Source organism: Symphalangus syndactylus, chromosome 10, assembly GCF_028878055.3.
Source record: "Symphalangus syndactylus isolate Jambi chromosome 10, NHGRI_mSymSyn1-v2.1_pri, whole genome shotgun sequence".
Taxonomy (NCBI): domain Eukaryota; kingdom Metazoa; phylum Chordata; class Mammalia; order Primates; family Hylobatidae; genus Symphalangus; species Symphalangus syndactylus.
Window position 1 is genome coordinate 122,100,674 of NC_072432.2, and position 22,169 is coordinate 122,122,842.

General features: G+C 41.2%; 1 protein-coding gene across 7 annotated transcripts in view; it reads right to left on the bottom strand.

The window, feature by feature from the left end:
* KIF13B (kinesin family member 13B) overlaps positions 1-22,169 on the bottom strand; it is a 210,455-nt gene that overhangs the window by 68,568 nt on the left and 119,718 nt on the right. For all 7 annotated transcript variants that reach the window (XR_010113936.1, XM_055295848.2, XM_055295847.2 and 4 more), the window contains exons 15-22: positions 18,726-18,812; positions 17,008-17,198; positions 15,824-16,034; positions 14,807-14,969; positions 10,612-10,758; positions 8,915-9,064; positions 8,510-8,638; positions 1,110-1,280 (exon numbers count right to left, since the gene is read on the bottom strand). Coding sequence is in view for 6 of the 7 variants with exons in the window: in XM_055295848.2 (XP_055151823.2) it covers positions 1,110-1,280; positions 8,510-8,638; positions 8,915-9,064; positions 10,612-10,758; positions 14,807-14,969; positions 15,824-16,034; positions 17,008-17,198; positions 18,726-18,812 (1,249 nt within the window). In the remaining variant the exon portion in view is untranslated. The remainder of the gene's footprint in view (positions 1-1,109; positions 1,281-8,509; positions 8,639-8,914; positions 9,065-10,611; positions 10,759-14,806; positions 14,970-15,823; positions 16,035-17,007; positions 17,199-18,725; positions 18,813-22,169) is intronic.

Consider the following 22,169-nt stretch of genomic DNA (forward strand, 5'->3'; position numbering starts at 1 on the left):
CTAATTTGTGAAAATTCTGCCAGCCTGTCCATCTTTATTATAAGATAGCATATTGCAATTAGGATTTAGCTCTAAAACAGTTTATTAAAGAAATCACAGAATCTCCTATCTCTGTTGTTGTCTCCCCCTCTCCATCTATCTTTAATGTAGTGAAGTATTTTGGTTTTAAACAGATTAGAAAGAGGCCTCTCTCTTGAAAGAGATGAAATGGATCAAGTGTGGTGCAGGAGCAAGAAAGACTTGGGGACCCAACAGTCCACATTCTGCTGGTCACCAGCCATGGACAAACCAGTGAAGAACTACTTTGGGTAAAATGACCTCTCTGATTTGTGTTTTCAGCTGGGAAGAAACAACAACAACAACAACAACAAAAAACGCACTATTGGCTGGTTTTTGTGGCTCATGCCTGTAATCCCAGCACTTTGGGAGGCTGAGGTGGGCCGATCACTTGAGGTCAGGAGTTTGAAACCAGCTTGGCCAACATGGTGAAACCTTGTCTCTACTAAAAATACAAAAGAATTAGCCGGGCAAGGTGGCAAGCACCTGTAATCCCAGCTACTTGGGAGGCTGAGACAGGAGAATCGCTTGAACCCAGGAGGCAGGGGTTGCAGTGAGCCAAGATCGTGCCACTGCACTCCAGCCTGGGTGACAGAGCGAGACTCTGTCTCAAAACAAAACAAACACAAAAAAATGCACTATCAACAAAGATAACTATGGTGAGGATCCAAATGAAAGAATAACAAAGAGCTTCACAGAATATTCGGTGGTCAATAAAGTTAGTTCTTCTCTGTTACCTATGTTCACTTTCTCTAAAACAAGTTTCTTAACTGTTTTAGATAATTTCTCCAGTAACCTAATATAGGACATAGATTTTCTTTGGAGAAGAATACGCATATATACATACATATGTGTTTGTTTCTCATGCAAAAGTCACCTTTGGGTTGTGGAGGAGTATAGATGCATTGACACTTTTTAATCAATCCCCACACTCTACAGAAACTGCTCCAAGACATATACCGGCACAATTATTCAAAGAAACAAGGTTAATTTTCTGTTTTGTTTTTACATGAGTAATCTAAATGCTGACCTACTCCGGAAAACAAACTCACATTGCAATGATCAAAGACGACCATGCAGTGCGGCTCCTTGCTGACGGAAGAGGAGGAGGTGTCCACTTCAGGAGCGACAATCACCGGCTCCTGTTGATCCCAGAAGCTGTATTTGCAGAACACAAAGTGGGATAGATGCTGTGGCAACCCAGTAGCTTGGAGGATTTTAACCTGAAGGAAAAAGAAGGCTGTGTGTTTTGAAATCCGAGGGTTCCAACAAGCACTCAGAGTCAGAGCTGCAGGTTCCAGTCCCAGCTCTGTCACTAACTTAGGTGCTTATGATGTTTATGTTGGCCAAATCCCTTTCACCCTGAGACTGGACTTCTGCATCTGGGAAATAGTGGTAGCAATTATTATATTTAGTGAGAGGCTGGACGCAGGGTTACAAGGACCTTGACTACAGAGGTGGACATTGTAAAGTCTAAGAACATTTAAATGTTAGTTTCTCAGAATATAAGCATCATCATCATCATTAATTCAGATGAAGAAAGATCTCAAACATCAGCACTCTTCAATGATATGAACTTGGCTAACCATGGATATGCCACAGAACAGAACAAGATTGTCAGGCACAGCGAATGAAGAACAAAATCAGTGTATGTGCCAAGAAACAGCAAATATCAAGGAAAGAGCAAAACACGGATTTGATATTTTAAAGTATAAAAAGGAACAAGGTTCTCAACTGAAAATGTTACACAATACTACAACATTGTTTGGGGGAACTTAAAAGCACCGGAAATGTATAATTTAAAGATGTGGGGGGAGAAGGAAGGGAAGTGAAGATGGTGAATGTTGACCATTTTCTGCAGCGTTTACGGAAAGCCGTCTCTATGCAGATTTGGGGGGAAGGCGTATCAAAGGAAGCGTGCTCTGGACCAGGAGGGCAGGGTGTGGTTGTAACAAAGTGCAACTGGAGATACATGTCTAATCAGACCCAAAGGCCCCAGAAGAAATACCTATAACAGTTTCTAAGCAGCCAAATATTCTTAATATTTCTTTTGGTGGGCAGCATTCGATTGATTTTTTTTTTGAGACAGGGTCTTGCTGTGTTGCCCAGGCTGGAGTGAGTGGCACAATCATGGCTAACTGCAGCCTCAATTTTAAGGGTTCAAGCCATCCTCCAGCCTCAGCCTCCCGAGGAGCTGGGACTACAGGTGTGTGTCACCATGCCCAGCTAATTTTTTTTATTTTTAGTAGAGATGAGGTCTATGTTTCCCAGACTGGTTTTGAACTCCTGAGCTCAAGTGATCCTCCTGCCTCAGCCTCCCAGAATGCTGGGATTATAGACATGAGCCACCATGCCTGGCTTGGTTTGATTTTTAATTTGGAGTTTTGGTGATAAACTGCAATATTCTAAAACTTCTCCTACTACGAAGAAAACGAAATCCTGAAGTCAGTTAAGCTAAATTCTGACTTTATAACTGATTAAACCAATTTTCACATGACTGAGCATTAATCATAAATCATATTTTTCACCTGGTCACTTTCTGCATGTTGTATGATTTAATCTACCTCCAGTAAACACATTTAATGAAAATAAATCTGAATATATGACATAAGAGTTCATGTAGTTCAGAAACCACAAACATAATCTTAACATTTCAGGCTATAATCCCAGCACTTTGGGAGACCAAGGATCACTTGAGGTCAGGAGTTTGAGACCAGCCTGGCCAACACGGTGAAACCCTAACTCTACTAAAATTACAAAAATTAGCCAAATGTGGTGGCACATGCCTGTAGTCCCAGCTACTCCCAGAGGTTGAGACATGAGAATCGCTTCAACCTGGGAGGCAGAGGTTGTAGTGAGCAGAGATTGCACCACTGCACTCTAGTCTGGGTGACAGAGAGAGACTCTGTCTCAAAAAACAAACAAGCAAACAAACAAAAACACGTTTCAGGAAGTATTGATGACACACAAAATTACACAAACCAGATAATTTTATATTCTTCCATACTAGACATATAATGGGTGAGCAACAAACAGGAACCCCCATTATAATTCATCTTTTCTGTGATGTCAACAGGAGTTTGAAACACCTAGACAGCTACTTCCTGACAGGCTATGAAAGACAGATTGGCTGACATATTTTATTCTTCCAAACCAAACTGAGCAAACAGTACTCTGCAATTAATTTTTCCACAAAGTTTTTAAAAACCATCATTTTCTCATTAAGTGTTTTTAAATATTTATATTATTTAAGGTGCGGCAATATGGCATTTGGGAAGATTACAAGATGTTGGAGTTACATCAAATAAATAGAATAAATATCTCGGCCGGGTGCGGTGGCTCACTCCTGTAATCCTAGCACTTTGGGAGGCTGAGGAGGGCGGATCATCTGAGGTTCGGAGTTCAAGACCACCCTGACCAACATGGAGAAACCCCATCTCTACTAAAAACACAAAAAAATTAGCCGGACATGGTAGCACGTGCCTGTAATCCCAGCTACTCAGGAGACTGAGGCAGGAGAATCACTTGAATCTGGGAGGCAAAGGTTGCAGTGAGTTGAGATCATGCCGTTGCACTCTAGCCTGGGCAACAAGAGCGAAACTCTGTCTCATAAATAAATAAATAAATAAATAAAATAGATCTTGCCCACTTATCAGCTTGTGTGCTGGCTCAAATTACTTAAATTCTTAGTTTTCTTAGGCTTAGTTTTCTCCTAGGTGAAATGGGAATACCAGTAGCTACTTTACTCTACAGGGGTGAGACTGACCACACCAGTGAAATGAAATGAAAGAGACCTGTAACACGTGTTTTTTTCTTTTTTTTTTTTTTTTTTTTGAGATGGAGTCTCGCTCTGTCACCCAGACTGGAGTGCAGTGGCGCGATCTTGGCTCACTGCAAGCTCCGCCTCCCAAGTTCACGCTATTCTACTGCCTCAGCCTCCCAAGTAGCTGGAACTAAAGGCACCCGTCACCACACCCGGCTAATTTTTTTATATTTTTAGTAAAGACGGGGTTTCACCATGTTAACCAGGATGGTCTCGATCTCCTGACCTTGTGATCCGCCCACCTCAGCCTCCCAAAGTGCTGGGATTACAGGCGTGAGCCACCACGCCTGGCCCTGTGACAGGTATTGAGTAGATACATGTTCAATACATACTTCTTTGTAACTAAATTCCATCTGAAAACCTTTTTTTTCCATTAAAATTAATCACAATTTTAATGTTAAAATAGACAAGAAACAAGATTTCATATGCTGAACTCTCATCTACAGGCAACCTCTCAGGAATGCAACTGCCAGGAATGAAGACTATCAGCCATAAGAAATGAACACAGGCTGTTTGGGTTTTGTGGGGTTTTCAAAAAAGTTTCTGCACACAAAAACTAAAACTACCACAAGGTGTCAGAATACCACAGACTTCAACTTGCAGCTGTTCAAGACAGAGGAGCCCAGGAATGTCTGCAGACACTGATGCTGCGCCCAGGTTTTAAATATACAAACTTTACTTCATATCAGTGAAAACATGAAGATGTTAACATGCGCATATAGCCTTGTTACAAAAAAACAAATCCAGACTTCTTTGGGGGCTAATTATACTCATCACCCATGATATCTTAACTGTCTCCAGGCTGGTTTCTTTTGTTTTTCTACCAGTGTTCTATTTATTGTCATATAGCTTATTTGTCCTCATCCTTTTTACATAAAAGGCCATTATATGCCAGTATATGGTCTCTAAAAACCACTTCCCACTGAAAGGAATCAGGTTCCTTGGGAAATGGCTGATTCCAGGTCTGGGACAGGAAATACACAAGATGAGATCAGAATATTCATCACACCAGAAAACAAGAAAGCTACCCCAGTCCAGGAAGGTTAGAGTTATGACAACAGGACTCAAGGGCCAACTGAAGTGGCTCCCACTGGCCAAAGATGGGAACATTTGTGCTTAAATACAGGTAGTGAATGCAACAGATAGACACACACCAAATATGGTTAAGTCCAAGAGTTCATAATCATGCTGTTAAGACTAAGGACAAAAAAACTAACTTGTCACATTTTGGAAAACCAATTCATCATTTTAAAAATTAGGCCAGATATGGTGGCTCACACCTGTAATCCTAGCACTTTGAGAGGCGGAGGCAGGTGGATCACTTGAGGCCAGGAGTTCAAGACCAGCCTGGCCAAGATAGCGAAACCCTGTCTCTACTAAAAATACAAAAATTAGCTGGGCATGGTGGCACAGCTACCTAGAAGGCTGAGGCGAGAGAATTGCTTGAACCCGGGAGGCAGAGGTTGCAGTGAGCTGAGATCACACCACTGTATTCCAGCCTGCGTGACAGGGCGAGACTCTGCCTCAAAAATAAAATAAATAAAAATTGTAAATAAAGGGACAGATGGAACATTTATCCTTCCTTTTCTATACAAATTATCTCTGTAGAGCAAAACAGTTGGTAATAGGAAGATTTTCTCTGGAGAAAAATGAAATGACAATAGAATTATTGCACCATTCTTTTGTAACTCCTAACAAAATGATGCATCTAGGTAAGAATCATCAGTGGCTGATCATCCCTCAAAGACAAACAACTAGACAAGATGTGGTTCCTGATGGAAGAACACAGGCCACCACCTACAAAGCACCTTGGCTGCCTCCCTCCCCCAGGTAACACCTGTATACCTAACTACCAATTTTCAGCAAATGCATCTTAACATGCTAAGTAACACCAATCAGCAGAATCCAGACTATGGGAAACTGCAGGTCAACAACCCAGTTTCTACAATAAATGAATTGCAGGTTCAGTGAGAGAGGCAAAAAGAGAAAGCAAGCAAGTCAGACAGCACGAGCATACCAGGGCCTAAAGATTGAACGGACCCAAGAGACACACCGACCAAGACAATTAAGGAAACTGACGATTTTACGATATCAAGAAATTATTAATTTTTGACAAATTACTAATTTTGACAATTATGGTTATACCGGTTTAAGGACTCATTTTTTGGAGACACACACCGAACTATTCACAGATAAGATATGATGCCGGGGTGCACCTGGGGTGCTAAGGGAGGGGGCAGCACAGAAGTGGCTGAGTGTATGAATGAAACAAGGTTGACCACAGGTGATAATTGTGGAGCAAAGGTCAATGCGGATCGGTAACACATTTCTCACTACTTTTATGTATGTTTGAGATCTTCCATTAAAAAACATGGTATTTTAACTTCATTTTAGGAAACCCGTATTACTCGGAATGTACTACTTTCTTTCAATAATAAGGATAAATTTCCCAAGTGACAAGTGCCCTTGTATGTTATTTTACTTTAATAGCAGAAGGTGATATTTGAGAGTTGCATTTACTAGTCCATCACCTTTAAAATGGGCCATCGTGGGGTCATCAACCCTATGTCTCTATCTCTGATCATCACATGACTCAAAGGAGCTGCTCTGAAATCAAGTACAATATAATAAAAATGAACCCTTCAGTGAATTAAGATTCCACCAGAAGCCCTCTCAATATACGCGAAGCCTTACAGAAAGCAGTCCGACTCCAACAGCTCCAGCTTCCTGCTACCTTGTGGCTGCCATGTAACTTACTCCCTTCAACATCAGCTTCGATTCTAGAAATGTTTACTGAGAAAGAGGACTGCTTCTAGGATGAGCTATGAATTAAGAGTCAGGTTTAGGCTTTCTTTGCTTCACCTCACCTCCTTCTCACTTGTACATTGCACCTACGCCCCTCGCTTACTTCCTGTCCCCCAGCACCTTCTCTTTATAAGAACTGGTTCCTGGAGGGATTCTCAGTCACCAGCAGGTCTGGCTCACTAGCAGGTGTTTGGAAATGGAGGAGGCGATTTTGCATTATCATGAGTGGGGGAGGCTCTGCTCTACTTCCAAAATTTGAAAAGGAACGTAATACTTACCATCTAAAGACCTGCAGTTCTCAACATCAGCTATTAGGTTGGTGCAAAAGTAATTGTGATTTTTGCCATTAAAAGTAATGGCAAAAACTGCAATGATTTTTTTTTTTTTATTATACTTTAGGGTTTTAGGGTACATGTGCACAATGTGCAGGTTTGTTACATATGTATCCATGTGCCATGTTGATTTCCTGCACCCATTAACTCGTCATTTAGCATTAGGTGTATCTCCTAATGCTGTCCCTCCCCCCTCCCCCCACCCCACAACAGTCCCCGGAGCGTGATGTTCCCCTTCCTGTGTCCATGAGTTCTCATTGTTCAATTCCCACCTATGAGTGAGAACATGCGGTGTTTGGTTTTTTGTCCTTGCGATAGTTTGCTGAGAATGATGTTTTCCAGTTTCATCCATGTCCCTACAAAGGACAGGAACTCATCATTTTTTATGGCTGCATAGTATTCCATGGTGTATATGTGCCACATTTTCTTAATCCAGTCTATCGTTGTTGGACATTTGGGTTGGTTCCAAGTCTTTGCTATTGTGAATAGTGCCGCAATAAACATACGTGTGCATGTGTCTTTATAGCAGCATGATTTATAGTCCTTTGGGTATATGGGTATATACCCAGTAATGGGATGGCTGGGTCAAATGGTATTTCTAGTTCTAGATCCCTGAGGAATCGCCACACTGACTTCCACAATGGTTGAACTAGTTTACAGTCCCACCAACAGTGTAAAAGTGTTCCTATTTCTCCACATCCTCTCCAGCACCTGTTGTTTCCTGATTTTTGAATGATGGCCATTTTAACTGGTGTGAGATGGTATCTCACTGTGGTTTTGATTTGCATTTCTCTGATGGCCAGTGATGAGGAGCATTTCTTCATGTGTTTTTTGGCTGCATAAATGTCTTCTTTTGAGAAGTGTCTGTTCATGTCCTCTGCCCACTTTTTGATGGGGTTGTTTTTTTCTTGTAAATTTGTTTGAGTTCATTGTAGATTCTGGATATTAGCGCTTTGTCAGATGAGTAGGTTGCAAAAATTTTCTCCCATTCTGTAGGTTGCCTGTTCACTCTGATGGTAGTTTCTTTTGCTGTGCAGAAGCTCTTTAGTTTAATGAGATCCCATTTGTCGATTTTGGCTTTTGTTGCCATTGCTTTTGGTGTTTTAGACATGAAGTCCTTGCCCACGCCTATGTCCTGAATGGTATTGCCTAGGTTTTCTTGTAGGATTTTAATGGTTTTAGGTCTAACATATAAGTCTTTAATCCATCTTGAATTAATTTTTGTATAAGGTGTAAGGAAGGGATCCAGTTGCAGCTTTCTACATATGGCTAGCCAGTTTTCCCAGCACCATTTATTAAATAGGGAATCCTTTCCCCATTTCTTGTTTTTGTCAGGTTTGTCAAAGATCAGATAGTTGTAGCTATGCGGCATCATTTCTGAGGGCTCTGTTCTGTTCCATTGATCTATGTCTCTGTTGTGGTACCAGTACCATGCTGAAAAACTGCAATGATTTTTGAATCAACGTAATCCTAGGATGAAGATGGGACTTACCATGCACACCAGTTTGTTCTCCTGGGTCTCCTTCTCAAAGGAGACCTCTGCCACCTCGTCGCCTCCTGCGATCCTTTCCCCAACATCACCACTGATTCGCATCACCTCCACGTGCAGCCGACCTGCCACCTGCAGCAATGAGGGAAGGCAGAAACATTTCTCCAGATTTGGTTCGTGCTCCCTCGAGATGACCTCTCTTCTCTTTTACAGTCAAGTTGTCAGGTTAATGCTGTATGGGAATTTAGAGGCCTAGTCTCTGACAGTTACTCTGCCCTCAGAGTCCTTGGAAACACAAGGTATTAATAAGACACATTACTGACAAAAAATAGCAACAATATCCCATCACCACCCTCTTGTTTCTTAAACTGTTCTCCACAGGAAACAAGGCAGGAAGAGAAAACCAACCTCTCCTTTCTGGTTGATGATGGGAACCGCGTATTGTAACTTCACATCATAGAAAAGGGACTCGAGGAAGACATTGGCCACCCCAATGAGACTGTGATTTTCCTGCTCATCATAGAATGGATCAGCACGTTTGAAGTACGATCGTATTACCTGTAAAGAGATTGAGAACATACAACTTTAGAAAAACCATTTACAATAAATGCATTCAACCTACTGCTTTTTGATGCACTCTAGGTCATTAAACTTAACTTTCATCATCCTGACTCTTGTATTTTTTAAGAGTAAAATATTCTAAAGTTTTTGCTAAAGCACAGCACTGCATTACTCCCACACATACTCTTCCTCATTCCCATTCACAATGGAGGTCAGCATCCTCCACCCATGACAGAGCGATCCCAGTAATAGGTCATTACTTTTATCAGCTATTCTCCTTTACATGGAAATCTTGCCACAAAATAAACAATATATGTTGACCAGAAAAAGAAGTAGACTGTGCTAAACTACACTTCACCTTTCTTTTGGGGAAGACAGTAAGTCTTATCTGCTCTGCTTATTCCTAGCAAGTCATCAGATACAACTGCTGCTAATAAAAGGTGAGCCCTCACACCTATAATCCCAGCACTTTGGGAGGCCAAGGCAGGCGGATCACCTGAGGTCAAGAGTTTGAGACCAGCCTGCCCCAACGTGGTGAAATCCTGTCTCTACTAAAAATACAAAAATTAGCCAGGAGCGGTGGTGGGTGCCTATAATCCCAGCTACTCGGGAGGCTGAGGCAGGCTTGAACCCAGGAGGCAGAGGATGCAGTGAGCCAAGATCGTGCCACTGCACTCCAGCCTGGGTGACAGAGCGAGACTCTGTCTAAAAAAAAAAAAAAAAAAAGAAAGAAAGGTGAGCCCATATGGGAGTGGCTCTTTAGTATTTATTATTGTTGTTTTATTTCTAAGTTGAAATAGCAGAGGGGTACCAAAGGGACAAACATGTTTTAAGTAAAAACGTCACCTAACGATAAGAAACATTTTTATTGATTACAATCTGGAAAAACCATTTTTACAAAACAAAAGGCAAAGGAAGTAAACAACTCTATGCGGAAACAGGTCTAACGGTAATGAAAATATGTTCAGACATACGTAATATGCATTTCTTTTTTAAATACATATGAGTACACGGCTGATCTAAGTAAGAAAACCTGCAAGTTGAGGACAGAGTACCAATGTATAGCTTTATGGCATTTATGTTATGATCAAAACTTCTTCAAAAATGCTCCTCGTAGTGTAAATATTAAGATACCACTGACGTTCAACTTACAAAACATACATTGTAGGTTTATTATCTGCAAGGTTAAACGGGTTGAGCAATGGGAGGAGAGACAAATAATGAGGCCTGGCCTCTGTCCTAAAGAGGTTCCCAGAGAGCACAGGAGACAGACACCCGCACACCAACAGAAGTCAGAATGGAAAGTGGAGAATTCTGCTAGAAATCTAAAAGACAGAAATGAGAAGAAAAAAGAAGATACCATAAAGAGAGATTATTAAAATTGTTAATTTGCTAAACAATTTAGGGGATTAAAATAAACCTTACTCCAGAAATAAGATTATAATTTTGGAAAAGGAACAATTTTCCCCTGAAATGGGTAGGCTCATTCCAGCTTAGCTCCTTCCATAATTACCAATTAAGTGATTTTCTCATAAATAACTTACTGGGTTATCTTCTTCACACTCTTTCCACTCCTGATAAAGGTCTCTCATATCCAACAGCCTGTTGTCCAGTTTTTCCAAAGACCAAATCTGCTTTCCTTTTCCTTTTCTTCTCACCTGGATTGCAGGCTCACTAAGAAGAGAGCCTCGCTGTAAAGAGAGTAAGAACGACCGTGAGAAACACACAGGCAGCGGGGAAGTCAAAGCTGAAAATTCCACCCCCATCAGTCAAATGTCATTACACCAAAACTCAAATGGCAATCATCCTTTAATCTGTTGATTACAAAGCTTCCCAAAAGTCTTACAAGCTATAACATAATACCTTCATACCCAAGTGCAATCAAAATCTATTTATAAACTTCAGTTTAAGTATAAACTTACATTAAAAATTTTTGGGGGGAAGTTGATGGGCATGGTGGTTCACGCCTGTAATCCCAGCACTTTGGGAGGCCAAGGCAGGTGGATAACTTGAGGTCAGGAGTTCAAGACCAGCCTGGCCAACATGGTGAAACCCCTCTCTACTAAAAATACAAAAATTAGCCAGGTGTGGTGGCACGTGCCTGTAATGCCAGCTACTTGGGAGGCTGAAGCACAAGAATTGCTTGAATCCAGGAGGCAGACGTTACAGTGAGCTTAAGTCTTGCCACTGCACTCCAGCCTAGATGACAGTATGAGACTCTCAAAAATAAATATATATGTGTGTGTGTGTGTGTGTGTGTGTGTGTGTGTGTTAAGAGACAGCATCTCACTCTGTCACCCAAGCTGGAGTGCAGTGGCACATCATAGCTCACTGCAGCCTCGAACTCCTGGGCTCCAGTGATACTCCTGCCTCAGCCTCCCAAGTAGTTAGGACCACGAGTGCATGCCAATACACCCAGCTAATTTTGTTTGTTTTGCATAGAGACAGGGTCTTGCTATATGGCCAAGGCTGGTCTGGAACTCCTCGCCTCAAGTGATCCTCCTGCTTTAGCCTCCCAAAGCACAGGGATTATAGACATGAGCCACCACATTTAAATTTTGACTGTAGTTGGAAACGATTTTAAGTTTAAAACCCAAAAGACCACATTTAACAGCAAGTTGAAATAAAAGTGTTTTATTCAGGCCACCATATGACCACAACGTATCAATGGGGAGAGAGAGAAAGTTTGCTGTGGTGTATGGGGAAGAAACGTCCCTTTACCTCTCAGAGGGTGAATTTTGTTTTATTGTAATGGATGGCATCTTCGTGGGGTATAAAACATGAAACACTTAAAAGAGTAAACTGAAAAGTCCCCAATTCACCCATGTGGAAGAAATTAATGACACCAGTTTCCAAATACACATTGTTTGGGTTTCTTATTAAGATCATACAGAACTAGATGGAGGCAGTGCTCACACCACATTATTACCGTGCCAAATGCCACTGAGTTGTTCATTTTAAAATAGTAAAGTTTGGCCAGGTGCGGTGGCTCACACCTGTAATCCCAGCACTTTGGGAGGCCAAGGCGGGCACATCACAAGGTCAGGAGTTGAGACCAGCCTGGCCAATATGGTGAAACTCCATTTCTACTAAAAATACAAAAATCAGCCAGGCATGGTGGTGGGCGCCTGTAGTCCCAGCTATTCGGGAGGCTGAGGCAGGAGAATAGCTTGAACCCAAGAGGAGGAGGTTGCAGTGAGCCGAGATCGCGCCATTGTACTCCAGCCTGGGCAACAAAGCAAGACTCTGTCTCAAAAATAATAATAACAATAAAATTAAATAAAATAATAATGTTATGCAAATCTCACCCCCCCCAAAGAAAAGTATGCTCTGAAGTTTTTCCAGCCTATAAGAGCAATGTGGATTTTTTTCAGAGTAGAAGAACTTGAGCAATGTGTTTTTAATGTAGAAAAAATTTTTAGAACTTTTAAAAACCACAAAGTTTTTAAAAAAAAAAAAAAGAGCCCCTACACATTTCCCCGAGGGAGACATATCTACTGGTTATCTAATCAATTTAGGTTTACTGGCTTAATTTTTCAAATGTTCTACTTAAAACTGAAGGTAACTTTGAAATACACTGATGTTTCATTAACATCTTGCCTACAATCATTTTCTAAGAAAAAAAATTTAAACAAACATTTGAGAATTCTTATGGTCAAAATGTGTGTGTGTTTTTTTTAAATTGAGACAGAGTCTCTTTCTGTCGCCCAAGCTGGGGTTCAGTGGCCCAATCTCAGCTCACTGCAACCTCTGCCTCGGTTCAAGCGATTCTCCTGCCTCAGCCTCCCAAGCAACTGGGATTATAGGCGCCCACCACCATGCCTGGCTGATTTTTGTATTTTTAGTAGAGATGGGGTTTCACCATGTTGGCCAGGCTGGTCTCGAACTCCTGACCTCAGGTGATCCACCCACCTTGTCCTCCCTAAGTGCTGGGATTACAGGCATGAGCCACCACGCCCAGCCATCTTACAGTCTAAATTAAAGGCCCTCCTACCTTATATTCAGCCAGCCAGTGAATAAATACAAAAATCCCATTTGTGACCTGTGTGGGTAGTAGCTTTCCTGGGGGAGAATGCTGGACCTGGGACTAAATAGCAACGGGCAATACGGTGCAGCTACCATAATTTAGCCCTCTTGCAAAATTGGAAATAAGAAAAAGATTCACCAGAGAAGAGGGTTCACAGAATGGACAGGACATTAAACAAGTTTTCAAATACCAAAAAATAGCCTGTTGCATTAACGACTACAGACTCAGCCTAACTAAGGAGAGATGCCAGGTGACGTGAGTTCTTCTGGGTGTTGACATGGCTACCGCAAAGCAGAGCCACCCCTTTCAACAAAGCCCAGAACAGGCTATGGAGACAAGCGCTGCAGTCATGCTTACTGGGGAAAAACCTGTTCTGCTTTGTTCAACTCGTACACTATAAAATCAAAGAGGATCTTGTACTTCTCAGCCTTCAAGAAGAAACTAGGCCCTGAACCTTTTCCTTGTGACTGGCCTTCCTCTTCGGTTTCTGGTGAGTCCTACTGTACCCAGACTTTGCCCTACAAATACTAGTGTTCTAATTATGTAAAATTTTTCAGAATACATACAGAGTATACAAAAACAATGATCTGTAATGATCATATTTATAATGCCTTTCTCAAAATACTAAGAATCATATTTGCCAAATATCTAACCCTGTACAAAACACTGACCTCAATGCTAAGATGTCATAGGGAAAGAAAGATGTAATCCCTGCTATCAAATTAGAATATCCACCTGTAATCCCAGCACTTTAGGAGGCCAAGGCAGGTGGATCACTTGAGGTCAGGAGTTTGAGACCAGCCTGGCCAACACAGCAAAACCCCATCTCTACTAAAAATACAAAAATTAGTCTGGCGTGGTGGCACACACCTGTAATCCCAGATACTCAGGAGGCTGAGGCAGGAGGATCGCTTGAACCCAGGAGACGGAGGTTGCAGTGACCCAGGATCACACCACTGCATTCTAGCCTGGGTGACAGAGCAAGACTCCCTCTCAAAGGAAAAAAAAAATAGAATATCCAAGACGGATCAATTAGATCTTTGCTGTGTTGAATACTGCAGGATAAACAGAACACATGGACCACCAAAAAATTCATCTGAATAGAAAATTCTACCTAATCCATCAAAAATTATGTATGAATGTGATCAAGAGCTAGAAAAGAACCTCCAAAAAAAAAAGAAGGAAAAAAACCAACTGAATGGCAAAGATAGAAGATTGTGATGGGACTTTCCCCCTACATTTTATATACCAAAAAAAGTATGATCCTGAATATATACATGACACCATGACACAACTAATGAGCAGTTTTACAGAGCAAGCTATTCCAAGTAGAAAATAACATAAGCAAAATGAACACCTAACTTGTGGGGAATGGGTTGTAGAGTGGCAGCATAAGGGAGGAAAAAAAAGACACTTGGGGAAGATTAATCGGAAAAGACTTCTAAGAATTTAAACAGATTTGAAGGAAGAAAGTTGAGTAAAATGAAATGTCAGGGCCAGGTGAGATGGAGAGTATATTCCCCTAGCAGATAAAATATACATACACTCAAAGGCAGAGAATGGAAAGGAAGTCAATTCTACCCAAAAGCAAGGAGGACAAAGGATCTGGACTTGGGGCAGGCATAGACAGGGATCTGAAGCTTAAATAACACCAGGAAACATCAGGTGATCTTATCCAATGAGATCTGTTTTTTTCAAGTAACTGCCGTTACCTTCCTGTTGGCATCCAGGCTGGAGGCTGGAATCTGTAGGGTAACTTTGTATTCTGTTCTTTTATCCAGCTCCTCAGCAATGTAATTAGCTTCTCTCACCAACAGATTGGCCTTAACAATTTGTTCCCTCAGCCTCATCAGGCTGTTATTCAACGTTGCTTCTCTAAAAAATAAATAAAGAAGCGGTAGAGGGAGGGAATAGATTAACACAAAGCAGCTAGTCAGAAAATCATACAGTGGTAGTACATCACTGCCAAAGTGTGAATTGAGCTTTTCCATGGTCGTCTGCATGCAGGGACTGTGTTGCTGACACTGACCCATGCACACGCTTGAACCTGAACTACATGATATGCACTGGCATGCAGCCACACAGCAAGCCGGCTGTGGATAAGGGCAGTGCCCATGTATGGAGATCATCAGGGGATCTTCATCAACTCAAGATTCCGTCTCAGCAGGTCTGAGGTGGAGGCCTGAAATCCTACATTGCTATCAACCTCCAGGTGAAAGGGAAGCTGCCTGCCTGCAGACCAAACTTTAAATAGTATGAGGTTAGTGAAGTACAGTCTGCAACCATGGGATAAGGCATTTCAATGCAATGCTAATTAGCCCATACAGAGATCAAATTTGCAATCTACATCTCGTCAGCACCATGCTTTACCTACCTGAGCTAATCAGTCCAGATAACCAACTTTCTGTTTTTCTAAAAATCATCTACCCAAGCTTCAGAACCTAAAGCATAATACAATGATCAAGTGTACTTCTATATCCAAATCCAAAAGCCATACCAACTGAAAATGGAGCAGCACCTAACATCAACAGTTTTAAATAATGCAATATAAATGGGCAATTCCCCTTTTAAAAACAAATGCAAAGTGGTTCTTGGCTGTAACACTTATCTTTTAACATAATTCTTTTTGTAAGCACCATCTCAATGTTTCCATTTGACACTTTCCCTAGGTGTGTTAGAGGTTGGCGAGCCTGAGCTATACGGTTAACAGGCCCCTCTGGGCCACCTACCTCTCCTCAGCCCACTGTCTTAAGCGTTGCTGAGCACTGGGTGAGTGGAAAGAAAACCTGTCCATGCTCCGGCAGTTCTGCTTCTCAGGCGACAGCCTTCTCCGGAGCTGCTCCAATTCGTGCTCATACATAAGCCTCTGGCGCTCCAGTGCAGATCGTTTTTCTTCTTCATGCTGTTGTTCTAGGCTGTTTAATATGGACTGCATCGGATCTAAACACATTTTTAAAAAAGAGACATGATCGAGAGTTACAACATAATAAACTTCAAATGTTGTTCTATATGGTAATGTTGTCTCTCATCTTAACTATACCACCTAACACTTTAAAGACAATTTGGCATAAACTTAGCTTTCCTGACTTTCAATCACTCATGTTGCTATCTATTCTCAGACATATCCTCAACCATCTTCCCTGCAGAAAAAGCAGGTCTATTATATGTTCTACACATAATCTAAGACATGGCGAATCCTCCAGAAATACAATCATAAGCCAATGATAGGCAAGTTTCTAAAGCAGAGAGATGTGACCGGGCGTAGTGGCTCACACCTGTAATCCCAGCATTTTGGGAGGCCGAGGTGGGCAGATCACCTGAGGTCAGGAGTTTGAGACCAGCCTGGCCAACATGGCGAAACCTTGTCTCTATTGAAAATACAAAAGTGAGCCAGGCATGGTGGCATGCACGCCTGTCATCCCAGCTACTCAGGAGGCTGAGGCAGGAGAATCCAATCACTTGAACCCGGGAGGCAGAGATTGCAGGGAGCCGAGATGGTGCCACTGCACTCTAGCCTGGGCGACAGAGCGAGACTCTCTCTCAAAAAATTAAAATAAAATAAACAAGAGAGATTCTATCCATGAGAACAAAGTGATCTGACTGCACATTAAGGCAGAACATTTTGATAAATATAAATTAAAGCCAAAGACACAAAATACAGAGAATAGCAACATAAAGATTTTCCTTTTTGTTAACATTTAAAAGTCCCCAATCATAAACATTTTTAACACTCTACCATTTTTTTTTTTTTAAGAGAGAAGGTCTTGCTATGTTGCCCAGGCTAAAGAGCAGTGGTTATTCACGGGCACAATCTCAGCTCACTGCAGCCTGGAACTCCTGGGCTCAAGCGATCTTCCCAACTCAGCCTCTACCAACTGGAACCGATTCTCAAGTGCACGCCTGACTTGCTCACCATTGTTGCCCAGGGCCTTCATGGTGACCTCCATCTGTGCATATTCGTAATTAAAGTTAATTTCACTGGACACCTCGCTGGAGGAGTCTCCATCTACATCCAGCTGCTCAGAACTGTTCTCGTTCTTCATGGAGGGATCCTGGTCCTCATCCTCTCGTTCTGCTTTCTTTTTCTTTTTAGGCAAATTGAGTCTTAGGGGGAAAAAGAGTATTATTTTCTGAGGTTAAGATAGGCACTTATTCACGTCATTCATTAAGTACTGGTATCTGCTAGAAGCCAAATGGACACCATGTAAGTACAACGCAATTACTGTACTTAGGAAGTTGATAATCTAGTCATAGAAATAAGACACTCATGTGCCAGCAAAAACTTACAACAGAAAGTGTGACACTAGGCCACACGCCTGTGACAAGCTCGGAGTTAAAGGAAAGCCAAGGATGCTTTCAGAGCAAGGTGATAAAGGAAGGTACGACAGGAGGAAATCATTTGAACTGAGTCTTCATGGATAAGGAGAAAGCAGGGTACAGGGAACAGCGTGGGAAAAGATGTGAAAATGGAAACGTTCATATTCTGGAGAAATGAGTAAACAACGGGATATTCAAAATCTGTATAGCACACTAGAACTAAAGCTGGAAAGATCAGCTTAATCCAAACGATGAGGGTTTTGAACACAAAGCAAAGCAGTTTATGTGACATTTAATTTAGGAAGGAAAAAAATGCTCCATGCTCTTTGTGCCCATCTACCCTTTTCTCAGTAACCAAAATATCACTAGCCCATGGCAAAGGATCTCTGTTAGCTACAGAAAAGTCAGTATGACATCTGGAGCACACTGACCAGTGACATTAACAAGAGATCAGGATGTTAACTTTTTACAATATCCAGCCTGCCTGCCTTGTCAACACAACATCAATTTTGTTTGGGAAACCACATGTACAGCCCCAGGTAAGACACAGTCTTTCTCAGCCCCCTTTGCAGCTAAGAGGCAAATTCTAGCAAAGGAGACAGAAGGAGAAGATTGCTGGGGACTCTGGGAAGACTTCTCTGTTTTTCTGGATGAACAGGACAGTCAGGGCTAGTGCAGCTACGGTTCTCCTTTTTCTTCCTATACCTGAATGCTACTTTGACGGCAATGCAGCATGGCCAAGAGAGATGCCAAGACAGTGACCAGACTTTAGCCATGACTTTTTTTGAGAGGCTTAGCCAACACTAACAACCATGTTCCTTTAGATTTCTGGTTCTGTCAGGGAAATAAATGATCTGCCTAACCCATCACAGTAAAATTTGCCATGACTTAGAGCTGAAAAGAATTCCTAAAAGAAATATCAACCTTATTTTATAGATAAAGAAACTAAAACCACGACTACGTTTCCGTAAAAAAATAAATAAATAAAAAGATAAACATGTCAGAGAAACATTAATAAATTCTTACACCACATGGCAAAAGAATCATCTTCCAGTGGGAAATAAAAGGGAAAAACTATGTAGGTAAACTCAGTATTTTTCCAGAGTATATTGTTTATATGTCCCTAGGGTTCAAACCATATACAGTGAATGAACACACACACACACCCCCACATATATAATATACATGCAGCAAATATATACGTACACACACAATAACATAATTGTTGTAGAGATAGGTTTACTTTTTAATATGTATTTTCTATTTCAGAGCAATCTTCAACAATCTCCTTAAGAGACATGAACGACATCATACCTGAAGAAATGGTTGTTTCCCCATAATATCCTGTCCCCATGGTGTAGCTGTATTGGACTGGAGACAGATGACCCATTTACAAATGTCCTGTAAGGAGAAGAGATCAAATGTGAATGATGAGTACAGTATCATGTCTTCTGCTTTAATTTCCCAATAACATAGAGATATAGTTACTAGGGAAAACAATAATTCCCCCAAATACAACCTGTTCTTAGTGAATTTTAATATTTGCATTTACTCCTTTGCTGATTCACCTAAAATGTTTACGGTACAAAGCACAGGCACATCTCATTTTACTGCGCTTTGCTTTATTGTGCTTTGCAAATACCACATTTTTTACAAATTGAAGGTTTGTAGCTATCCTTTTGTTAAGCAAGGCTACGGGAGATACTTTTCAAATAGCACGTGCTCGCTTCACATCTGTCATGGAGGTCTGTGATCAGGGACCTTTGACCTCACCTCTCTAATTGTTTTTGGAACATCATCAACTGCACCCATGTAAAATGGTAAATTTAATAAATGTAGTATGGGTTTTGACTCTCTCCCTCTGCTCGGGTCTCTTTATTCCATATTGAAATTAGGCTAATTAATAACGACAATAACCTCTAACTGTTTAAGTGAAAGAAAGAGTCACGCATCCCTCAAAAGGTGGAAACAATTAAGCTCAGTGAGGAATCACATCGAAAACCAAGAAAGGACAAAAAGCCAGGCCTCCTGTACCAACAGTTGGCCAAGCTGTGAGTGCACATGGAAAGCTCTTGAAGGAAATTAAAGGTGCTTCTCCAGTGACTACATGAATGATAAGGCTGAACAGTCTTCCTGCTGATATGGAGAAAGTTCAGTGGTCTGGATAGAAGAGCAACCCAGCCACAATATTCCCTCAACCAAACCCTAATCCAGAGTGAGGTCCTAACTCTCTTTAATTCTATGAATTGAGAGAAGTGAGGAAGCAACAGAAGAAAAGTTGGAAGCTAGAGAGGTTGGTTCATGAGATTTAAGGAAAGAAGCCACCTCTGTAACATAAAAGTGCAAGGTGAAGCAGCAAGTGCTGATGGAGAAGCTGCAGCAAGATCACTGATGAGATTTTTGATGTAGATGAAACAGACTTCTGTTGGAAGATGTCATCTAGAACTTTCTTAGCTAGAGAAGAGAAGTCAATACCTGGCTTCAAAGCTTCAATGGCAGGCTGATTCTCTTAGGGGCTAATGTAGCTGGTGACTTTAAGTTGATGCCAATGCTTATTGACCATTCTGAAAATCCTAGGGCCCTTAAGAATTATGCTAAATCAGCTCTGCCTGTGCTCTGTAAATGGAACAAAGCCTGGATATTTGTTGAATATTTTAAGCCCACTGTTGAGACCTAATGCTCAGAAGATTCCTTTCAAAATATTACTGCTCATTGATAATGCACCTGATCACCCAAGAGCTCTGAGGGAGATGTACAAGGATATGAATGTTGTTTTCATGCCTGATAACACAACATCCACTCTGCAGCCCATGGATCAAGAATTTTCACTTTCAAGTCTTATCATTTAAAAAATACATTTCATAAGGCTATAGCTGCTATAGACAGTGATTCCTCTAATGGATCGTGGCAAACTAAGTTAAAAACCTTCTGGAAAGGATTCGCCATTCTAAGATGCCATTAAGAACATCTGTTATTCAGAGGAGGAAGTACAAATATCAACATTAACAGGAATTTGGAAGGAGTCCAACCCTCATGGATGCCTTCGGGGGGTTCCAGACTTTAGGGGAGGAAGTAACTGCAGGTGTGGTGGAAATAGCAAGAGAGCTAGAATAAGAAGTAGAGCCTGAAGACGTGGCTGAACTGCTGTGACCTCAAGATAAAACATTAGTGGGTAAGTTGATTCTTATGAATAAGCAAAGAAAGTGGTTTCTTGAGATGGAATCTACTCCTGGTGAAGATGCTGTGAACATTGCTGAAATGACAACAGAGGGTTTAGAATATTCCAGAAACTTAGTTCATAAAGCAGCATCAGGATTGAAGACGACTGATTCCAATTTTGAAAAGAAGTTCTACCGTGGGTAAAATGCTACCAAACAGCAACGCATGCTACAGAGAAATCGTTCTTGAAAGAAAAAGTCAATCAATGTGGCAAACTTCACTGTTGTCGTATTTTAAGAAATTGCCACAGCCTTCCCAACCTTCAGCAAAACTACCACCTTGATCAGTGAGCAGCCATTAACATGGAGGCAAGACCTTCCTGCAGCAAAAAGGCTACCCCCTGCTGAAGGCTCCAATGATTTTTTAGCAACAAAGTTTTTAACTAAAAAAAAAATTTTTGAGACAGTCTTGCTCTCTGTTGCCCAGGCTGGGGTGTAGTGGTGCAATCTCGGTTCAATGAAACCTCTGCCTCCCAGGTTCAGGCGATTCTCCTGCCTCAACCTCTCGAGTAGATGGGATTATTGGCTAGTAGAGACAGGGTCTTGCCATGTTGGCCAGGCTAGTCATGAACTCCTGACCTCAAGTGATCTGCCCACCTCAGCCTCTCAAAGTGCTGGGATTACAGGCATGAGCCACCGCACCTAGCCGCAAAGTATTTTTAAATTAAGGAATGTATATTAAGATATAATGCTATTGCACAATTAGTAGACTACAGTATAAACCTAACATATATGCAATAGGAAATCAAAAATTTGTGTGACTTGCTTTACTATGATATTTGCTTCACTGTGGAAGTCCGAACCTGCAAAGTCTCCAACATATGCCTGTATAATAGATTATTATCCCCCACTTTTCAAAGTTCCAAGTGCTATGTAGTTACTTAAGATGCTTATGGTATGAAGTATTACAGATCAATAAATAACCTCCATTTTTAAAAGTTCTAAATTTGTTCCATAGTATATTAAGCAGTAAACAGGGAACCATTACAGCCAATAATGAAAAGATGGTAGCAATATACAACAAAAACAAATATGTCCAATCTACGTTCTACGTGGATGAAAAGAACCAAACAACCAGACTCTAGAAACGTCTCCTGATAACAGTAATGAGAAATGAGACCTATATTAAAGTCTTCTGTAACTTCCCATAGCAAGGAAAATGATCACATCCTATCAATATAAGGAAGATTTACCAGTTCCACTGTGCGGCTTATCGTGAAAATGGCATTCAACAGAAGTGGTGGGTAGAATACCACTAAGGGAAGAATTTGGAAGGGCGGGAAATAATTAGAGTATGCATAGCATGGTAACACTGATATTCCTGGGACACCAGTGTCATAGTGCCCTCTCCTGCTGAAGGACTCGTTTATTAAGATACAGGATATCAAGTACAATTTTTTTAACTTTAAAGGCTCTTCCTCCCACAAGGAAGGCCTCTTAACTCCTGCCAAAAAAAAAAAAAAAAAAAAAAAAGAAAAGGCTTATTTTCTGTACACTACACATGATCAACTCTTCCTCCAAATGCAGGCCCCTATCAGTC